Source organism: Triplophysa rosa, linkage group LG5, assembly GCF_024868665.1.
Source record: "Triplophysa rosa linkage group LG5, Trosa_1v2, whole genome shotgun sequence".
In the NCBI taxonomy this organism is placed as follows: Eukaryota; Metazoa; Chordata; class Actinopteri; order Cypriniformes; family Nemacheilidae; genus Triplophysa; species Triplophysa rosa.
In genome coordinates, this window is record NC_079894.1 from 25979707 (window position 1) to 25998594 (window position 18888).

The 18888-nt window shown below is 37.7% G+C and overlaps 1 protein-coding gene across 4 annotated transcripts in view; it reads left to right on the top strand.

Moving 5' to 3' along the window:
• LOC130554525 (microtubule cross-linking factor 1) overlaps nucleotides 1-15704 on the top strand; it is a 67046-nt gene extending 51342 nt beyond the window's left edge. For 3 of the 4 annotated variants that reach the window (XM_057334240.1, XM_057334242.1, XM_057334243.1), the window contains 6 exons: nucleotides 868-1035; nucleotides 2871-3104; nucleotides 3239-3559; nucleotides 3706-3791; nucleotides 6531-8052; nucleotides 12307-15704. In XM_057334240.1, coding sequence (XP_057190223.1) covers nucleotides 868-1035; nucleotides 2871-3104; nucleotides 3239-3559; nucleotides 3706-3791; nucleotides 6531-8052; nucleotides 12307-12510 — 2535 coding nt within the window. In that variant the 3' untranslated portion in view covers nucleotides 12511-15704. Of the gene's footprint in view, nucleotides 1-867; nucleotides 1036-2870; nucleotides 3105-3238; nucleotides 3560-3705; nucleotides 3792-6530; nucleotides 8053-9651; nucleotides 9713-12306 lie in introns of all 4 variants that reach the window. The other variant, XM_057334244.1, reaches the window with a different exon arrangement.
• Nucleotides 15705-18888: the final 3184 nt, after the last annotated feature.

Below are 18888 nucleotides of genomic sequence, written 5' to 3' on the forward strand. Positions count from 1 at the left end.
TGTTGAGACATTCAAATGGTAGAGTCAGAATTTGGCGTAAACAGAATGAGAACATGGATCCATCATGCCTTGTTACCACTGTGCAGGCTGGTGGTGGTGGTGTAATGGTGTGGGGGATGTTTTCTTGGCACACTTTAGGCCCCTTAGTGCCAATTGGGCATCGTTTAAATGCCACGGCCTACCTGAGCATTGTTTCTGACCATGTCCATCCCTTTATGACCACCATGTACCCATCCTCTAATGGCTACTTCCAGCAGGATAATGCACCATGTCACAAAGCTCGAATCATTTCAAATTGGTTTCTTGAACATGACAATGAGTTCACTGTACTAGAATGGCCCCCACAGTCACCAGATCTCAACCCGATAGAACATCTTTGGGATGTGGTGGAACGGGAGCTTCGTGCCCTGGATGTGCATCCCACAAATCTCCATCAACTGCAAGATGCTATCCTATCAATATGGGCCAACATTTCTAAAGAATGCTTTCAGCACCTTGTTGAATCAATGCCACGTAGAATTAAGGCAGTTCTGAAGGCGAAAGGGGGTCAAACACCGTATTAGTATGGTGTTCCTAATAATCCTTTAGGTGAGTGTATATACATACATTTTTTTATTTGTCACTTGGGCAGTGGATGTTTTTTGTGAGAACAAGACCCCAACGATTATAATGCAGAGATGTTTCTCTTCTAGAATTTTAGAACCAATCTCATCGGTGTCTCATACTGTGCTCAGATCTTCAAAAATATATCAAAGTCCACCTTCAAATATCAGAAATCTAAATATGACCTTCAAGACGAAATGATGTCTTCAGCTATAGAATATCAGCTCTTTGAGCAGACAAATTCTCATCTGTTTGTGTTTGTAGGCGAGTGACAGTAGGCGGGTGATGCACGCCCTGCGTTCGCTGCTGGAGGAGTTCAGGGCGGAGCTACGTGAGGAGGCGCAGCGGCGCTGGCAGCTGCAGCAGACGTTAGCCAACGAGAGAGCAGCGTGGGAGATACAGAGGGCTGAAATGAGGAGCCATGTCGCCAAGGTGCAAAATCAGTCACAAAGCAGAAACACCTGACAAACACGTTACAGCGTAGCTCAGCTCATGGCTTGGCCCAATGCATTCTGGGATTGCCTTTTCTGTGAATGATACTGTAAATGTGACACTGCCTTAGATTTTAGCCTTAAACAATCTGAGAAAATATATATTCCTTCATATTAACTGTCAATAAATTGAATCATTTGAAAATATGATGAAAATATGGAATAATACATCGTTTTAATATTTTCAAATTTTACAATATATACAATAATACATTAGGAATAGGGATGTAACGATTCACTCAGCTCACGATGCGATGCGAGTCACGATTCTGATCTCACGATGCGATTTATTCACGATTTACTCACGATTTATTTTTTACAAAATGAGTTGAAACAAATTAGAAATGAACAACTTCCCTTGCATTATTTCTTAAATGCTTCACGTTTCTTTGTATAATAAAATAATGTTTTATTTCAAATAACAAAACTAAACTGCAATTTTATAACAAATTAATAATAGAAAAAGTAATATAAACAAACTAATACTGTCTGAGCTTTTCTTGGATTTTTTTGCATTTAAGAAATATCAGCATGTCCACGTTTAGATTTGCAGTGAAAATAGCGGCCCCTGCTGTTCAAAAAATGTATTGCGATTCAGTTCACACCTCAACCGATTTGAATCGTCACTCATTATAACCGATTTTCAACCGGCTCACGGTGAATCGTTACATCCCTAATTAGGAATAGCCGCTTTTCATATATTGAAAAATAAAAGCGCTTGGTTTCAATATATGGAAATTTATTGTTTAATAAATTGCATTATATTTTCCAGAATATTCTCATATATTTTTGTTTCGTAAGGGACCCTTAAGAATTTGCATCTGCAACACTGGTTATGATATCTACGAATGTTGTCTAGGTACATGAAGGGCTGTTTTTTATTTAAAGTCCTTCGTAGATCTCATGGTTTTTAATCATTTTTACTATGCTTTATTATAAAGTTTGCAGTCTTTTTTATCTTTATATCATAACTGAAATACTCTGACAAATATGAAGTGTACATCTGCAGCGTCACGTGTCGTCTCGTCTCGTCTTAAGGTTTCTTGTGTACTGTTTTTGGCGTTTGAGAGTTAGGGAAGTCTTTAAATAGCCTGCTACATTTATGAAGTGGAGCAGTTTGGCCATCAAACACAGTCATGATCTATTTATGTCACAGGAGCCCTGCTTAAAACAGCTTATAAATCACACAAGTGTAAATGTTTTTTTATTTAAATGTGGAAAGTTTTCTATGCTTTGGTGTAGGGTTAAGGCATAGAATATGCAATTTACAGATTCATTTTCCATTTAATTTCCAGAATCATTATGTCTCTGGAAAGTCCTCAAAAACATGTTTAGAATGCAATATCAGCATACTGCAAACCATGTTGTGTGTAATGCACAGTGTATACTGTTAATTTATATAATTATAGAATGTGAAAGAATGCAGAATGCAACTCTAAATATTAGGATTCATTTGTGTCACATGACCTGACTGTTACATCTCTAATGTAGTTTAGTGTCTTCCATTTATTATTTGTTTTATATTTTATTGTTATATATTATATTATAGTTTATATACTTTTTACTTTGTTTAATTTTTTTGTCTTAAAAATAGATTAGGCAATAAGTAGGTAAGTACAATTAGTAAAAAATATATTTTCTTAAAATATAATATTATTATATATGTATAATTGTATAATATAGTATAATATTATTAGAATATTATTATACAACTATACAAATAAATTAATTCTATTCAGTATATCAGATATGCTGTTATATCTCTTCTGTCTGCAGGAGGTGAGCGGTGAGTCTGCAGGTGCAGGCGCAGCAGATGCGCTGCAGCAGGAGCGAGAGGAACAGCGCCGTCTGTTGGCAGACAGTCATAGTCTTGCACTGGAGCTGCGCTGGAAACTGCAGCACGGGGAGAAGCGCTGGACCCGTGAGCGCAACGACCTGTTGGAGCGGTTCGAGAAAGAGAGGCAGGAATGGGACCACAGCTTACGGGAGATGCACGGCAAGATGGAGAAGGTCAGGGGTCAAATTGCCTGTTACGAAACAAAATTTCGATCTATTCGGTCAATCACTGGATAAGCTCTTATATTGCAGGAAGATACCGATTTAATTAAAAAAAAACGAGCTGATGTTTTCTCTCCTCATTCCAGATGCAGAAAGATCTGTGTCGTTCTGAAGGAGCTCAGCCGTCAGAAGGAGGCCCATCGCACGTCTTTTCTCCTCAGGAGAGCCCCTCTAAGCTTCACAGATCTCCGCGTTCATCCTGCACGGCCGTGCACACGCGTTCACACTCCGACTCCGAGGCCACACTGGAGGAGAAGGGAGCGGTGAGCAGACTCAGACCCTGTGAGGGACCTCGGCCTCCGGAGAGTCTGTTCCTGGACGCGCTCTCTCTGGACCCGCTGAATGAGATGGAGGTTCCTCCTCCGTCACGTCTGGAGATGGAGAAACGCTTCCCCTGCATGAAAGAAGTACGAGACATCAGAGGAATAATCTATGAATGCCAAGCGTCATTATTGTGACAGACTATGTCGAAAGGATTTAATTTGTCATGAAAAGCATCAATGGGCAATAATATAGTAAAACAGTCATGTAAATGTTGTGTTTTTTGTTTCAGGCGCTGAATGAGATTTGTGAGACTGTAGAATCTGAGTTTTATCCGGAAGAGGAAGAGGAGGAGACGGGAGGTGGCAGTCTGCTCAGGTATCATGTGTTTGTCAGTGTGTTCAGATGTGCTCAAGACAAGCAAAATCTTTTTTGAAGACCTCGTGAAACGCTTTTACAAACACATTTTACAAATATTATTCAATAACAAATATTCATGTTAATAGTTAGAAAATACTGTTGTGGCTAAAAGTGATGTCTGTCTTGGGAAATTTGCTGTTTTTTCCAATTGTGTTTCCAAACTTTTATCAAATAAATCTAAACGCATCATATTTTAGAGTATAATTGGGACATTAAAGGCAAATAATGTGTAAACATTCTCTCCAGACAGATCAGTTTACAGTATATTTGTATTTGTGTATAATTGAGGCTGTCAGAAGCAGGTCATCTCCTGTGAGGTCAGATTATTGATTCACTCTCATTTATTTCTCATCATCTGTTTCACCTCGGCACAGTTTCAGCTGAAATAACCTGCAGTGTCTGTAGTGATGAATCGATCTTTCTTCGCTCTCGTTTGAGTGAAGGTCAGCGGTTATGTTTAGACCGGCCTTTTCAGCAGCCTCTGAGAGTTACAAACGCAAATGAACCGCTTCATCTCAACCCGGCTGCATGTTACTCTACATTTTATTGATCATCAGAATCAGAATCAGAAGAGCTTTTATTGCCAAGTGTGCTTGCACACACAAGGAATTTTCTTTGGTGTTGGAAGCTTCTAGTACAGACATTCAACACAATGACAATACAATATAATACGATTTACAGTCTAAAAGATTCTAAATTGTGCATATATATAAAATAAAGACTATTTTACAGAAAATGGGGGATAATAACATATAAGAGACATTGTACAGGGTAGTAAATAGTAGAATATACATATTAACAGATTGTATGTACACTTGTGCAAATGGATAATTTAGTAAGTAGAGGTAGTGTTATATACATGTATACATAAGATGTAGATATAATAAGGCACTATAGTGCACACTATAGGAGTAGTGGAAGTGGAATATTGCTCTTAAGGAGCAGTTATCTGTTTAGGAGGGAGATTGCCTGGGGGAAGAAGCTGCTTCTGTGTCTGGAAGTCCTGGTGTTTGGTGCTCTAAAGCGCCGGCCAGAGGGCAGCAGATCAAAGAGTTTGTGTGCTGGGTGTGTGGAGTCAATGATGATTTTTCTTGCCCTGTTTTTCACTCTGGAATCGTACAGGTCCTGAAGTGTGGGCAGAGGAGCACCAATAATTTTCTCAGCACTACGAACTGTCCGTTGTAGTCTTCGTAGGTCTGATTTGGTGGCCGAGCCATACCAAACAGTAATTGAAGTGCACAGAACAGATTCGATGACCACTGAGTAGAACTGGGTCAGTAGCTCCTGTGGTAGGTTGAACTTCCTCAATTGACGGAGGAAGTATAACCTCTGCTGGGCCTTCTTTACAATGGAGTCTATGTGGGACTCCCACTTCAGGTCCTGAGAGATGGTGGAGCCCAGGAACCTGAATGACTCCACAGTATCCACAGTGCTGTCCAGGATGGTGAGGGGAGGAAGTGATGGAGGGTTCCTTCTGAAATCCACTATCATCTCCACTGTCTTGAATGCATTCAGCTCTAGGTTGTTTTGACTACACCAGGCAGCCAGCTGAGCAACCTCCTTTCTGTAGGCAGATTCATCACCGTCTTGAATAAGGCCAATGACTGTGGTGTCATCTGCAAACTTCAGGAGTTTGACAGAAGGGTCTGTAGAGGTGCATTCGTTTGTGTAGAGTGAAAATAGCAGTGGAGAAAGAACACATCCTTGAGGAGCTCCGGTGCTGATGGTACATGTGCTGGATTTAAATTTTCCCAACCTCATTAGCTGCTGCCTGTTCGACAGGAAGTTAATAATCCACTGACAGGTAGAGGTTGGCACAGAGAGCTGGGTAAACTTGGGCAGGAGGAGGTCTGGGATTATGGTGTTGAAGGCTGAGCTGAAGTCTACAAACAGGATCCTGTTTGATCATGTTAGAAGTGATACCATTCGGCTTGTGTTTTGGGATTAAACAAAAATAAAAGGTGTACGAAGAAACAAACCTTAAATTCTTCTCATAGTTGAGCTTCAGTTTATACTCCAAGAGCGCAACTACACAATACACATACAAAATATTTAATATGTCTCAAAAAATATATTTGAATAAAAGGCAAAGATGTAAATTTTCTAAGGTTGGCCACTACTGTACTTTTATTCATTCCTCAAAATATGAATTTTTTATTTATTAGTTGAAACTGACTAAGAATGCTTCTAATTAAAACTGTCTTGCTTATAAAAACAAAAAAGGGTAGGGTGACCAGTTTTCTCGTAGTTTTATTTATATTTTAAATTAGCTTTCATTTTTTTATTTGCTATTATTTTCACTTTTCATGTTAATTTTAGTAGAATTTTGTAGCAATTTTGCTATGTGCTTGTGTCATTTTATTATTTATTTGTCTATTTTTCATATTGCCATATATGTTACAATTTGTTTTTATTTCAGTTTTAGTTTAGTTTTTAAACATTTAAAAGCCACAATTTAAACTTATTTTACTTTATTATTGAGGTAACAGTTTTTAGTTTACATTTTTCCAAATAACATTTAGACAGACATTTGCTTTGATTTTAGTTAACAGAAATGTTTTAATAGTTTTAGTAAACTACAGTAACCTTGACTTGTATATCTAAATCAGTCATATTGTCTTTCAGTTTAAACACGGTTTAAAATCTAAGCACTTGTAATGAAAAGTTAAGTAACTTTTACCTATTTTTTGTCTCTAGGGCAAAGTCAGTTTGCTCCATGAGCGACTTCCAGCGATTGATGGACAGCTCCCCCTTCCTCCCAGACAAGAGCAAGTCTGGCGATCACGATCGTGATGACGTGACTCCTCCCCTTTCACCAGATGACCTCAAGTACATCGAAGAGTTCAACAGCAAGGGCTGGGATCTGCCCCCGAGCTCCCTGACCACCTGCCCCATTCCCGGTCCAGTAATACCCCCTCAGGTGATAGAGGCCTGGACGGAGAGGGCAGAATCCCGAAGGGCTGAAGGGTCCACTTCCGAAGCATTCCAGCCAGCCTCCTGGTACCTGACCACCAGTGCAACCTTGACCACCAACACCACAAGTAGTCCCGAGTACTGCCAAAGGCTCTCACTCAGGGCGGCCCAGGAGGCCGAGCAGTTTGGCGTTCACATCCTCCACCGAGGGGAGCGGCCCGCTCCGGTTCCCCCTGAGCAAGAGTACGTGTTCTCCAAAGTCATGCCGGGGGAGGTCGTAGGAGGTGCGGAGGAGGTGTTCGGAGGCAGGTGGCCGTGTGAGTTGAGGGGTCATTTAGAGACGGGACTCAGGCCCGGAGAACATCCGCCGCTTTGCACAGCTGTAGGGTACACCTCATCTCTAGAGCTGGAGATGTTACGCAACCTGAGCGACGACATGAAGGAAAAGGCATTTTCCGCCCGCAACGGCATCCGATCCTCCGGATCCAGCCCTCAGGAACGGCAGCTTCGCGATGCGGCATCTCAAACGAACGGCTTAACCACGCGGGGGACGCAGACCACCCAGACCATCAGCGTGGGGCTTCAAACCGACACTCTCCGCGCCCTCACCAGCAGCCCACACCGATGTCTCACGCCCAAAGGAGGCTCCACCCCCATCTCCTCCCCGTCCCGCAGCCTCAGAAAGATGCAGTACTCTCCCGTCGTGCAGGCCAAGTTCGAACGCCCCTGCTGTTCGCCTAAATACGGCTCGCCCAAGCTCCAACGCAAACCCTCTTCCACCAACTCCGTCAAAACCGAACAAACCGCTGGCCAAGCTCGCGCTCCCACCCCGACGACTCCGCCACAAAAGGGCAACAGCGAATCGGCTTGGGCTCGCTCCACAACGACCAGAGACAGTCCCGTTCACACCACCATCAACGACGGCCTCTCCAGCCTCTTCAACATCATCGACCACACACCCGTCGCTTACGACCCCGTGCAGAAGTTCAACAAATCCCCCAGCCGCTCTCGGCCCGCCGAGGCGGGTGCTCAGGGGTCCACGGACCCCAAATGTTCCAGAAGCTCTCGGGGCCGGTCCCCGAGTCCTGTGCAGCTGATCGTGGAAACGCAGGGTGAGAAGACCCCGGAGGTGATTTGCATCAGACAGGACCTGTCCGCTCCTCCCGGATACACGATAGCAGAGAACGCCGCGCGGATTTTGAATAAGAAACTGCTGGAGCAGAGCTTCAGAGAGGAAAGGAGACTGTGCGCCTCAAATCCAGCCGCACAGAACAGAGGTGACACTGAGAAAGGCGGATGTCTTGAGGTAAATGAAGAGACGTTTCTGTTTTTTCTTTTTAGATGAAAATGCTTTTGCTCAGATTTGTAGATGAAGACGTTGCATTTCATTGATGTATTACGGTCTTCTTAAAATCATTTGGTGAAAAAATCAGACACAAATAAGTCAGGATATGAATTAAGTCGTAGAGTTAAAGCACTAAAATAAATAAGCTCTGAGAATTCAGTCTTAAAATGGATTTGATGGCAAATGTTTGACTTTATTTTGGCAAATCTGAGTGCCGTTTATTCATTAAAGGAGCAGTTCACTATAAACTTAAAATTTCACGATAATTCACTCACCCACATGTCATACAAACCGTCCGGGTGTTTATTTCTTCTGTCGAAAACAAACTTTCTGAGGAAAGCTTTACAGGGATCAGCGTGGGGCTGAAGCCAAATATTTGTTTAAAAAGTATAGCATTTTTTCGCTTTCTTGGAAAATGACCAATCATTTCGCTAGGCAACACCCCTATTCATAGTCTGGTGTCGGGTGGAGCCTTTTGAAGCTATAATGAAAGCTGCCCCCCCCCCACCCGTTCAAGTGCATTATATGGGAAAGAACCCTGGAAAGCTTTCCTCAGAAAGTTTGTTTTCGACAGAAGAAATAAACACCCGGACGGTTTGTATGACATGTGGGTGAGTGAATTATCATGACATTTTAAGTTTATAGTGAACTAATCCTTTAAAGGTGCAGTTTGTAACAATTTTGCAGTAAAATATCCAAAAACCTCTAGGCTAGTGTTATATATTTTGTTCAGCTGAGTACTTACAATATCTGAAATGTTTCCAACTACTTGTAAATCGTGAGAAAATCGCCATTCTAAACAGTGACACAGGGCTGTGCAGTCGCCTGTCAATGGCGTCATATCCGCATTCCTCTTTGTTACCGCCTTTACTGACGTAGAAACCGCATGACAACAGTGTTTTGGCCAAATGCGGAAGTAGTGTCTAGCGTCTAGCAAGCCACTAAATTGTTTGGACTTATTTATGGACCACAATTATTCGCAACAATTATAAAACTTTACCTCATACGCTAACATGTTTTCTCGTTCCCGTCTGATTGATGGCCATCAGTGGTTGAGTTGAATACAACAGATCCCATCATTCCACGCTCCTTCACAGCATCATCAAGCCACGGCATTGTTGTTGTTTTGATTGTTTTTACAAACTGCACCTTTAAGACACAATTGGACAAAGGAAGAAAACTCTCTTCTAAAACTCAAGAAGACACAGTAATGCACTGAATTTTTTTACAGGAGAAATATTTGACAAGCATCTTTATTTGTTCTGTTTAATCTGATAATAGAAGCTCGACTGCATGAGAAATGTTTTGTTATCGAGACGATTCGGTTTCAGGGATCAATACGATGTTATATAACGGAATGCGACTCGCTGTTTTGATTCAGGATGAATGTTTTTGAGGCGCATGCTGTTTCTTTGCTATGAAAACCGCTTACATAAGTGCTTCAGATGCGGGACGGATCTGGCGTATGTCGTCTGCCAGCTTCATTTGAAGATAAACCTCCAGGATTGATCAACTTGAGTTGATGTGCTGTTTACTCTTGTTTTTCTGGGTTATCTTCAGAATCATACCGTAGTACTAACCGCACCCTGGGGACTGTAACGCAGCTCCCGCTGGCCGTGCTGTAAGTCCCACCGCTCGACCTCACAGTGACCTCACTCGTGTCCGTGGTTTCAGTGGATCTGTCTCACCGCATGCCGCACAGTTTACAGACACAGTATCACCACTGGGCATTATGGGATATTGTTGTGGTCACTCTTTCTTTGTCCTCATGTAGGTGTGAGCATGCACATCGTCTGATATTAACAAGCAATTATTCAAAAAGCCATCGGATGTGATTTTCAATGATGCAGTATGTATAAAAGACGTAATTTAATTGAGAAAATCAGATTTTATATACCATTAACACAAGAAGAATGTTTAACTGATAATAAAGTCATTCCCAAAAGTGTTTGGACACTTGGAAGGCAGAATATGATTGAGTTAGATAAAGAATATTTACATCACAAAAAGAAGTGATTTTTCATAAAAAAACGTTTGTCTGATTTGAAATTTGTCTTTATAGTAGGTCTGTCAAACGATTAATCGCGATTAATCGCATCCAGAACAAAGGTTTGTGTTTACATAATATTGTCTGTGTACTGTGCATATTAATTTTGTATTTATAAACACAAAACATACACATACTTGTCTATATATTTAGGAAATTTATTAATTTATATTTACCAATCATTGAAATTCCAAATAAACGTTTATTAATTGTTAGATTTTTCTCAAATATATGCAATCATGTGTATGTGTTCATAATTACAAAATTTATATGCACAGTCCACCGACATATATTACGTAAACACAAACTTTTATTCTGGATGCGATTAATCACGATTAATCGTTTGACAGCCCTATTTTATAGAGGTATGAATGTAGATTGTGGAGGTCAAATAATGTGGATTTGAGTAAATTCAATGAGAAATGTTTGAGTTCATATCGAGATCTTCAATAATATTGACTTTTGATTGCAGACTTGACAAATCTGAGCTCAGTTTGACACATTGTTGACATCTCTTCTGAAACCTCTTCAGACATTTGTGAGATTTATCTGACACAGATGAGACTTGAGCAAAAGTTTCCATTTGTTCTCCTTTTAATCTCATTGATGTCTAGGAGAAATAATTGTGATATTAAAGGAATCTCATATGTGTTTTTTCTCATCCACACATGCAGCACAACAAAAAATACATTTACTTAATTTCTGTAAATCTATATAGGCCTACCTATAACCTAACAGACTTCTTTTTTTGTTGAATATTTTTTAGAAAGTTTATTTTTTGCTATTTGATGTTTTGTTATCTGACTGAATGACATTCAAATATTTGTGCTAAGTGTCCAAACACTTCTTGAGGAGACAGTATATCAAACTCAAATATGGCTTTTTGAATGGTAAAGTCATTTAGACTGAATAAATAATCACAGTTTTATTTTGAACTCTGTAGGTCGGTCGGCTGTTTTGTGTGTTTTTATGTGTTCTTTCCAGTCTAACATGCCTGCAGATGAAGATCACTCTCTCTCTCTCTCTCTCTCTCTCTCTCTCTCTCTCTCTCTCTCTCTCTCTCTCTCTCTCTCTCTTCCNCTCTCTCTCTCTCTCTCTCTCTCTCTCTCTCTCTCTCTCTCTCTCTCTCTCTCTCTCTCTCTCTCTCTCTCTCTCTCTCTCTCTCTCTCGGTCTTTACTCAGTTCACGGTGTTAACAGGATCTGACCGCTGCTCAGCATGTTAGCAGTGATGGCGATGTTAGGGGCTGTTGGTGTTGGCTGTCTGTCTGTATTAACACCTGATTTTAACACCTGCCGCTGTCGCTGATGATCATCACTTAACATCTAACAGTGTGTCATAACTTTAACATCAAACACTTGGAAAAAAAATCAGAGTCTGACCAATAGAAAGGGTTTCACCTGTGAGAGTTTTTAAATGTGACGCTGTTGATGTTGAATAACAATGTCATCTGTCCGTATGTGTGTGTTTAAACATGTTGAAGTTCATCATTTTGTCCTCTCAAATCTTGAGACTCCGAATTTTATCTCACCCTAAGATAAAACGCAAGACAAATTTAAGTAGACGTAGTAAATCCCTGTTTTTTAATTATTTAAACAATCCACCTCTCGCAGCAAAACCTTATTTATAATTTATTTGTTATATCGCTCAACAAATGATGTAGACTGAATCTGAAGCCATGTGTTTCCTCGACAGCAGTTTCAGAAAGTTTCTTAAGTATACTATGACAGAATATTTTGTATTATATTTTATTAAAATTGTATTTTGTTTTATTTCGTATTTTACAATTTATTTTATTTTTGTTTTTTATGTTGCTAAATATGATTAATCAATCAAATCATTAATTCATTTTAGGTTTTGTTAATTTTTTATCATTTTAGTGCCTTTAAACGTATTTCAGTTTATTTCTGAGGCAACATTTAAATATTTCGCTTAGTTTAAGTTTTTCCGATAATTCTTAGGCCAATATTTTATTTGGTTTCAATAAACGTTTTCAAAGACCTAACTTTAGTAAACTAAAATAACCTTGCTGAGGACACACAACACACATGACATTGTTACTTGTGAATGACCCTGATGTGGGTCATTCATGTGATGGGTGCGATCAGTTTTTAACTGGACTGGACCAGGTGTTTATGCGACATCATTTTTTTTATTGTTTTGATGTAGGACCTGCCACGTTCCCCAGTGGCCCCGCCTCTGGACTCCTGCTTCCTGCGGCCGGCTCGTCCCGCCAACCGACGACCACCATCCCGCTGGGCTGCCCACTCCCCATCATCCTCTCCCAACTACAAAGACCGAGTGAAGTTCCGCTTCCCATCGCCCGTCAGACCGGTTCAGACCATCCCGGAGACAGAGGAACAGGAGGTCTAAGTCCTGCGTGAAGCAGTCTACATTACACCCCTCTCTACTTTTTCACCCTAAGTTTCTTTGTTTTTTGGACCGTCTCATCTTCTCTGGGATGGTGTGATGTAGAGTTTAAAGCTCAGGGTTCATAAGCAGAACTCTGGAGTGAGTCATAAGCAGCACACTTCACTCCAGATTGTCCTGTTAGGAATGGAATACTAGCGTACTGTATACTGCATACTATCTACAAATACTACAAATAGTATGTGAACCAGTATTATTAATGCAGCGGTTGCCAGTACACTTTACAAACAATAATACGGTGCATTGTTACATGACCTTAGTGTGACTACATCTACATTCATCCGGATACATTTAAATACAGTGTTTTTGTTTTAAAATGCTCTAGCGTTTTCAAGAGCTTCACAGTAATATAAGTATTACATATAAATAGGGCTGGGTAAAAAATATTGATTCTTCGATTTTAATCAATCTTCAATTTAATGAAACAATATCTTTCGGGAAATGCCCAAATCGATTCTTAATGCTCCTGCTTTATTTCAATGATGTGAATGTCTGTATTTTACCTCTTGTCCTGAAGATGTCACCATCACTCACGCTAATATTGAATGTTGAAATCTGTTTTATTTTTATAAACATGTTTGTTTGCATAACATGTTGTTATGAATTTAACCGTTAAAATAAAAAGTAAAAATACAAATGTTTGGTTACCCAAGGTCAAAATAAGAAGTGCACTACCGGTCAAAAGTCTTTGAACACTTACTCACTTATTGATATTTTTCCACATTGTAGAAAAATAGTAAGCTCATCGAAACTATATAATAACACAAAGGGAACTGATTATATTTTGACAAAAAATCTATACAAAAAAGATAAAAGCGTCTTTAATGTAGTCATCCTTTGCCTAAAATTTGCAGAAATGTTCTCTATCATTTTCTCAAGCAGCTTCTTGGTGTTTCACCGCAAGATGCTTTTAAACAATATTAGAGGAGTTCCCATCTATTCTGTGCTCTTATTGGCTGCTCTTTTTTCATTATTTAGTCAAAGTTATCCATTTCAAAGTCATTTTTCATTAAATACAATTTTATTAGTTTATAATGAACAAAGTTTATATTTATAAATAAATATTTATATCATGTTTTTTATTGTGCATTCCAATTAATATCAATCAAACTGCAGTTGGTTTGCTTTGATTTAAGCCATAATAACTCCAAAAAATATATACAGCTAACTAACACAATAAACATAATTAAAAACATGATTTTTGACAGATTATCTCATTTTGGAAACAAGCTCTTCATTTGCACAATTATATTTTTGTCTAGAAAACTAATTTCAGACATTTAAGCATATCCTTAAAATCAAAACCTTTTTAATATAATGACAATCATTTCACTGGAGTGTTCAAAAACTTTTGACCGGTAGTGTATTTCCAAACAATTGTGTGGTCTTTACTGTTAATGTGAATGTGTATTTACATTTACATTAAGTCATTTAGACGCTTTTATCCAAAGCGACTTAAAGAGAGTTCAGGGAGCAATAAAGCGATGTGTCTACAGGAGCAATAATACAGTAAGTGCTAATACCAAGTTAATAGTTTCCATACCCGTTGAGAGAAAGAGAAAGAGGGTTAGTTTTTTCATCATCAAATATTTCAAGTATTTCACTGATATTGCTAAGTAGGAGGGTTTCAGTTACCAGCATATATATAAATATGGATTCCATGTTTGCAAAACTAGCATTTTAATCTTAAGTACTGATAACCAGTGTTGGGTAAATTACTCTGAAAAAATTATTAATTACTAGTTACTAATCACATGTTCAATGGTGTAATTAGATTACTTTTCAAATTACTCTGTCCAAAATGTATTTAATTACTACTAATTAATAATGACTAATTATTACTAATTACTTTCTATATCCTACATCAACCTTGATTAGAATTGATTCAAGTATAGACATGAAACGGCTTATTTCATTCATTCAAATAAATAACAAATAACTACATAAATGATTCTTATTAACTGACCAAAGTATACAAATGTGAGAAGGATACATTAAGGCATACATTTTAAAGTTAGACTTATAATTTTGATGTCATTTCCACTATTGAATAAATTACACAGTATTTAGTTCAAAATTACATCAGAAGTAACTGTAATTAAATTATAGAAAAAAATAAGAGTAATCCCTTACTTTACTTTTTCAAGGGAAAGTAATTAAATTACAGTAACTAATTACTTAGTAACTAGTTACACCCAACACTGCTGATAACAAATCGATAATGAATCGAATCGAAATTTAATCGAAACGAAACCATATAAATAAGAATCTAATCGAAATGCAAATTTGGTTGCAAAACCAAGCCCTATGTATAAAGTATAAAAAAGAAAGTAATGCATTTGCTTTGCTTGAGGCTTAATTGGTCACATGACTAAAATGTGTCATCATTTTCTAAAGCTTTTTTTTACAGTCCACACTACAACACAACACAAAAACATTCACAAATGTATTCATTTTGGGAGTGTTTTCTCAAAGCTGCGTTTTTGGTGAACACAGTCTTTGTGTGGCCGGAAGGCCAAAGCAGAGATAAAACGATTCGTTTCAAATTAAATCTGTCAGATTCGGCCTAAAAATATGTCAACTTGACAGTTGGAACAAGTAATGTTCTAAGTATGCCATTTTTAGCAATGGTTCACTTCTGGTTTATTGGTCACACTGGCATTCGAAGGTCAAGTTTAACCTATTGCATTGTGGGATACGGTGCTCACACAGCGCGCTTTGTTACTAATATAGCAGGTCGTCTGTGTATTATTGAATACAAAAAACATCCATAATGCTGACGTGAAGTGTAGTATGCTAGTATGCTATTCCATAGTTTTGGGAAAGACATGTGGCGATTTTTTTCCAGCCTGACCACACATGCGCACACCACCAGAGGGATAGAAACATCCTGAATCTTTATAAGAACACGTCAACTGCCCTGCCTCTAGGGGGCAGAGTTCTGCGAGCACCAGCCAAACTGAACTATTCTGAAACAGAAGTTCCTTTTAGAAATATCAAGGACCTGGAATGTACCGAGCGTTTCATAAGAGGTGCCTACACACACGTGACCTCTGAGTGTGTGTGTCACTGTACACGTATGCAATACATATGACTTCATATGTGTTCGCCATAATACAGCAGATGCTATAACAGGACGCTAATATTGTTCGTCAGAGCAGCGTTGAAGTTTACACGTCTTTAAGTTCGGTGTTCTCTTCTGTTCAGGGGTGAATGTCATTCGTTCATTTACGTTCTGTGTAGAGTATGTACTTTATAAAAGTATTTTCTTAATTTTAGAGAACTTTACATCCCATTTCTGTCTGTACCTTCTGATGCTTGAATTTTAAAAGTTGTATTTGTAAAGAGAATTAGATAAATGCAAATGAAAAAAAAACTAGTTTGACAGGGACGAATGATACATGATGTCAATCATACCAATGTATTTAAAAATCAAATGTAACGTTTGAATGTTCAGCTGTGTACGCAATGAGAGGAGAGTTTGACACGGAGTACCCTTATGCACATTTACTAATTAAAAAAAACCTAAAGGACTATGTACAGGATTCTAGATGTAGATTTACATTTTCTTTATTTTAATATTGAATTTTTTTTATTTTATTTCCGTGCTTATTTTTGTTTTATTTGAATGCTTATTTCATTATTTCTATGCTCATTTTTATTTATTTCTGTGTATTATTGTTTCATTTAATTTTAGTATTTTTTATGTGCTAATTTTATTTTGTTTATCTTTGTTTTATTATTTTGTTTCTGTGCTTATTTATTATTTTATTTCTGTGCTTTTTCTATTTTATTATTTGACTTCTACACTCATTTTTGTTTTAGTATTTTATTATCATAATTTTATTTATGTGCTTATTTTAGTTCAATTATTTTGTCTTCTCTTCCCCCGGCTAAGAACAATGTCACACTACAGTAAAAATTAAATCAGCTGTGTTGAAAACAGTCTGAGAACCTGATCTCACGGGAACTATTTTACGAGGTGGTGAGTTCGTATGATGTCAATCGTACAAAATCGTACAGTTAGTAGGAAAAAAGCAAGCATGATGGTCCACCCCTAAACACAACTTTCTCAGGAGAGAAAGCAGATTGTACGAATGAGTTTGTACGAATCCATACGAATTAACCATCAGTTTGCTGATACCTAAAGAATTTCCATGAGATGTGTTGGTGTGAACACCTCTGGTTTATGTTTTGCATTGTGTTGCAGAAACTATTCTCATTATGATCTTCGGTTTCTAATTCAGTTCTGAATCCTTTACAGATTCCTATAGGATTGTGTGACTCGGGTTGGACAGCAGTTGTGCAGATATTATATTTGATATGCATGCCTTTAAACACTAGCACTTTAGTGCATGTATAGTACTCAGACGCTGTTGTACTTATATTGTAAACCACCTTCCCACACACACACATACACACATAATGCTGTTCACAGGCTCACTTGAATTTTTTTTAATTGTGTTGTCATCCACTTTACATTCACACAGTTCACACATTCAAACATTTTTGAAGTCCATTATTGTACCTCTTAACTCATGTTTGTATAGCTGTTATTATCAATTCTAATGTTTCTTTTCTTTCAAGGAGAAATTATGTTTTAAAGTCACTGTCTAAAGTCTAATGATAGAGTGTTCGTTTGATAATAAATTGAATGTGTATTTCCAAAAAAAAAACGTTTGTGTGTGTGGTGGATTTTAAATGCAACATTATTTTATACAGAATTGTCGAAAGTATATAGATAATGCAAGCACACCATAAGGATCTGTATTTAAATTACTTGAAAAAAATTAGGCTATTTCTCATGGCAAAAGTAATTTAAATACAGTATTTAGTTACTTATAAAAACTGTAATATATTATGTTTTTTAATGAACTGAAACTGACTCTGATAAACTGTACGCTTATACAGAAGTCGTCATTTGTTCTTCTTGTAGTTTCGTTTTTTATGAATGTTGTTTTCTGTACTGTAAAAACGTAATTAAAAAATATGTTATTTTTTTACAGATTTTCCACGTATATGTAAAAAACTGAATTTTACTGTACTTTAACAGATTTTTTATGTATTTTTTAAAAACGGTCAAAAAAGAACGCAAATTTACAAGAAAAACTGTGGAAATGTAATTTTACTGGGAAAACCATTCTTTTAACATTTACTTCTGGCGCTCCAGCTGCCAGAAAATTTCTGTTTTTTTAACAAGATTTCTTTTTTTACAGTTTAGTTTTGAAATAAGGTCAAAAACGGTACAATTACAGAAAAAGACAACAAATTTACAAGAAAAACGGAAAACAATTTTATACTCTTATATTCTGTAATTTTACAGGGAAAACAATTATTTCACGGTATATTTCTGTTTCTCCAGCTTATAGAAAATATCTTTTTTTTACAGTAGGAGTAATGGCTGGTTGGTGTTTTTTTTTCAGCCAGACATCCGTTAGTAACATTAGGTGTTGAACAAGACACATGATTTCACATCTGTAAGCAGTGCAGGATGATTTAGATGCTGAATTTTGATGCTTAGAACAAACTTCTAACTCAGAGTATTAGCAATAAGGAAAAACTTGCTGCACACTAATTCTATTATGTGCTGGTCTAAAAAAGTCACTCTAATCGGATTTTCCATTGAAAACAGATTTGAAATCTCATTCGAGTCTCCTCTCAGCTCTCGTTTAGCATTAAGCAAATGACTGTTATATCTCATTATCTCTCGTTTCTATTCATCTAAGTGTCCCGTTCCTGTGTTTCAGATATAACTGACATACAAAGCCACATCTGTGAAAGCCGGCGTAGACACAGTAAAACGATTAGGCCTACTTTCATTTGACTTCATCACCATTAGGTAATTTATGTCTGATCTCACAAACTCCTCATTTCTCACCTAACAAGAATCAGATCTGTACAGATGAGAATCTGTAATCTGATAAATGCAGACTGAATTTTACATCATGTGTGTAATGTTAAATGGTGAACCTCCAAAACAAGACCATCTGTTTTTTCCCTTTATTTGATAGATTACACAGTTTTTCTTTTTTGTAACTATTGCTTAACAACGGGAACGTGATTTGTTGTGAGACAACGTGACTTAAGAAGCACTGCTAATGTGACGCTTTGGTTTTGCAATTGGTTCATTTTTTTATTTTTTATTGATTTGATGAAGGAAAACGTTTTGATTTCAAACTTTAAAAATGACCACAGATATGTGATATATAGTTATTTGGTCTGCAATAGTGAAAATACACAGTATGTGTCAGCGACACGTGTCCGGTGGTGTTATCAAAAAAGGTAAGAAAAATTATTCTTCCACCAACGTTTTGTGTGATA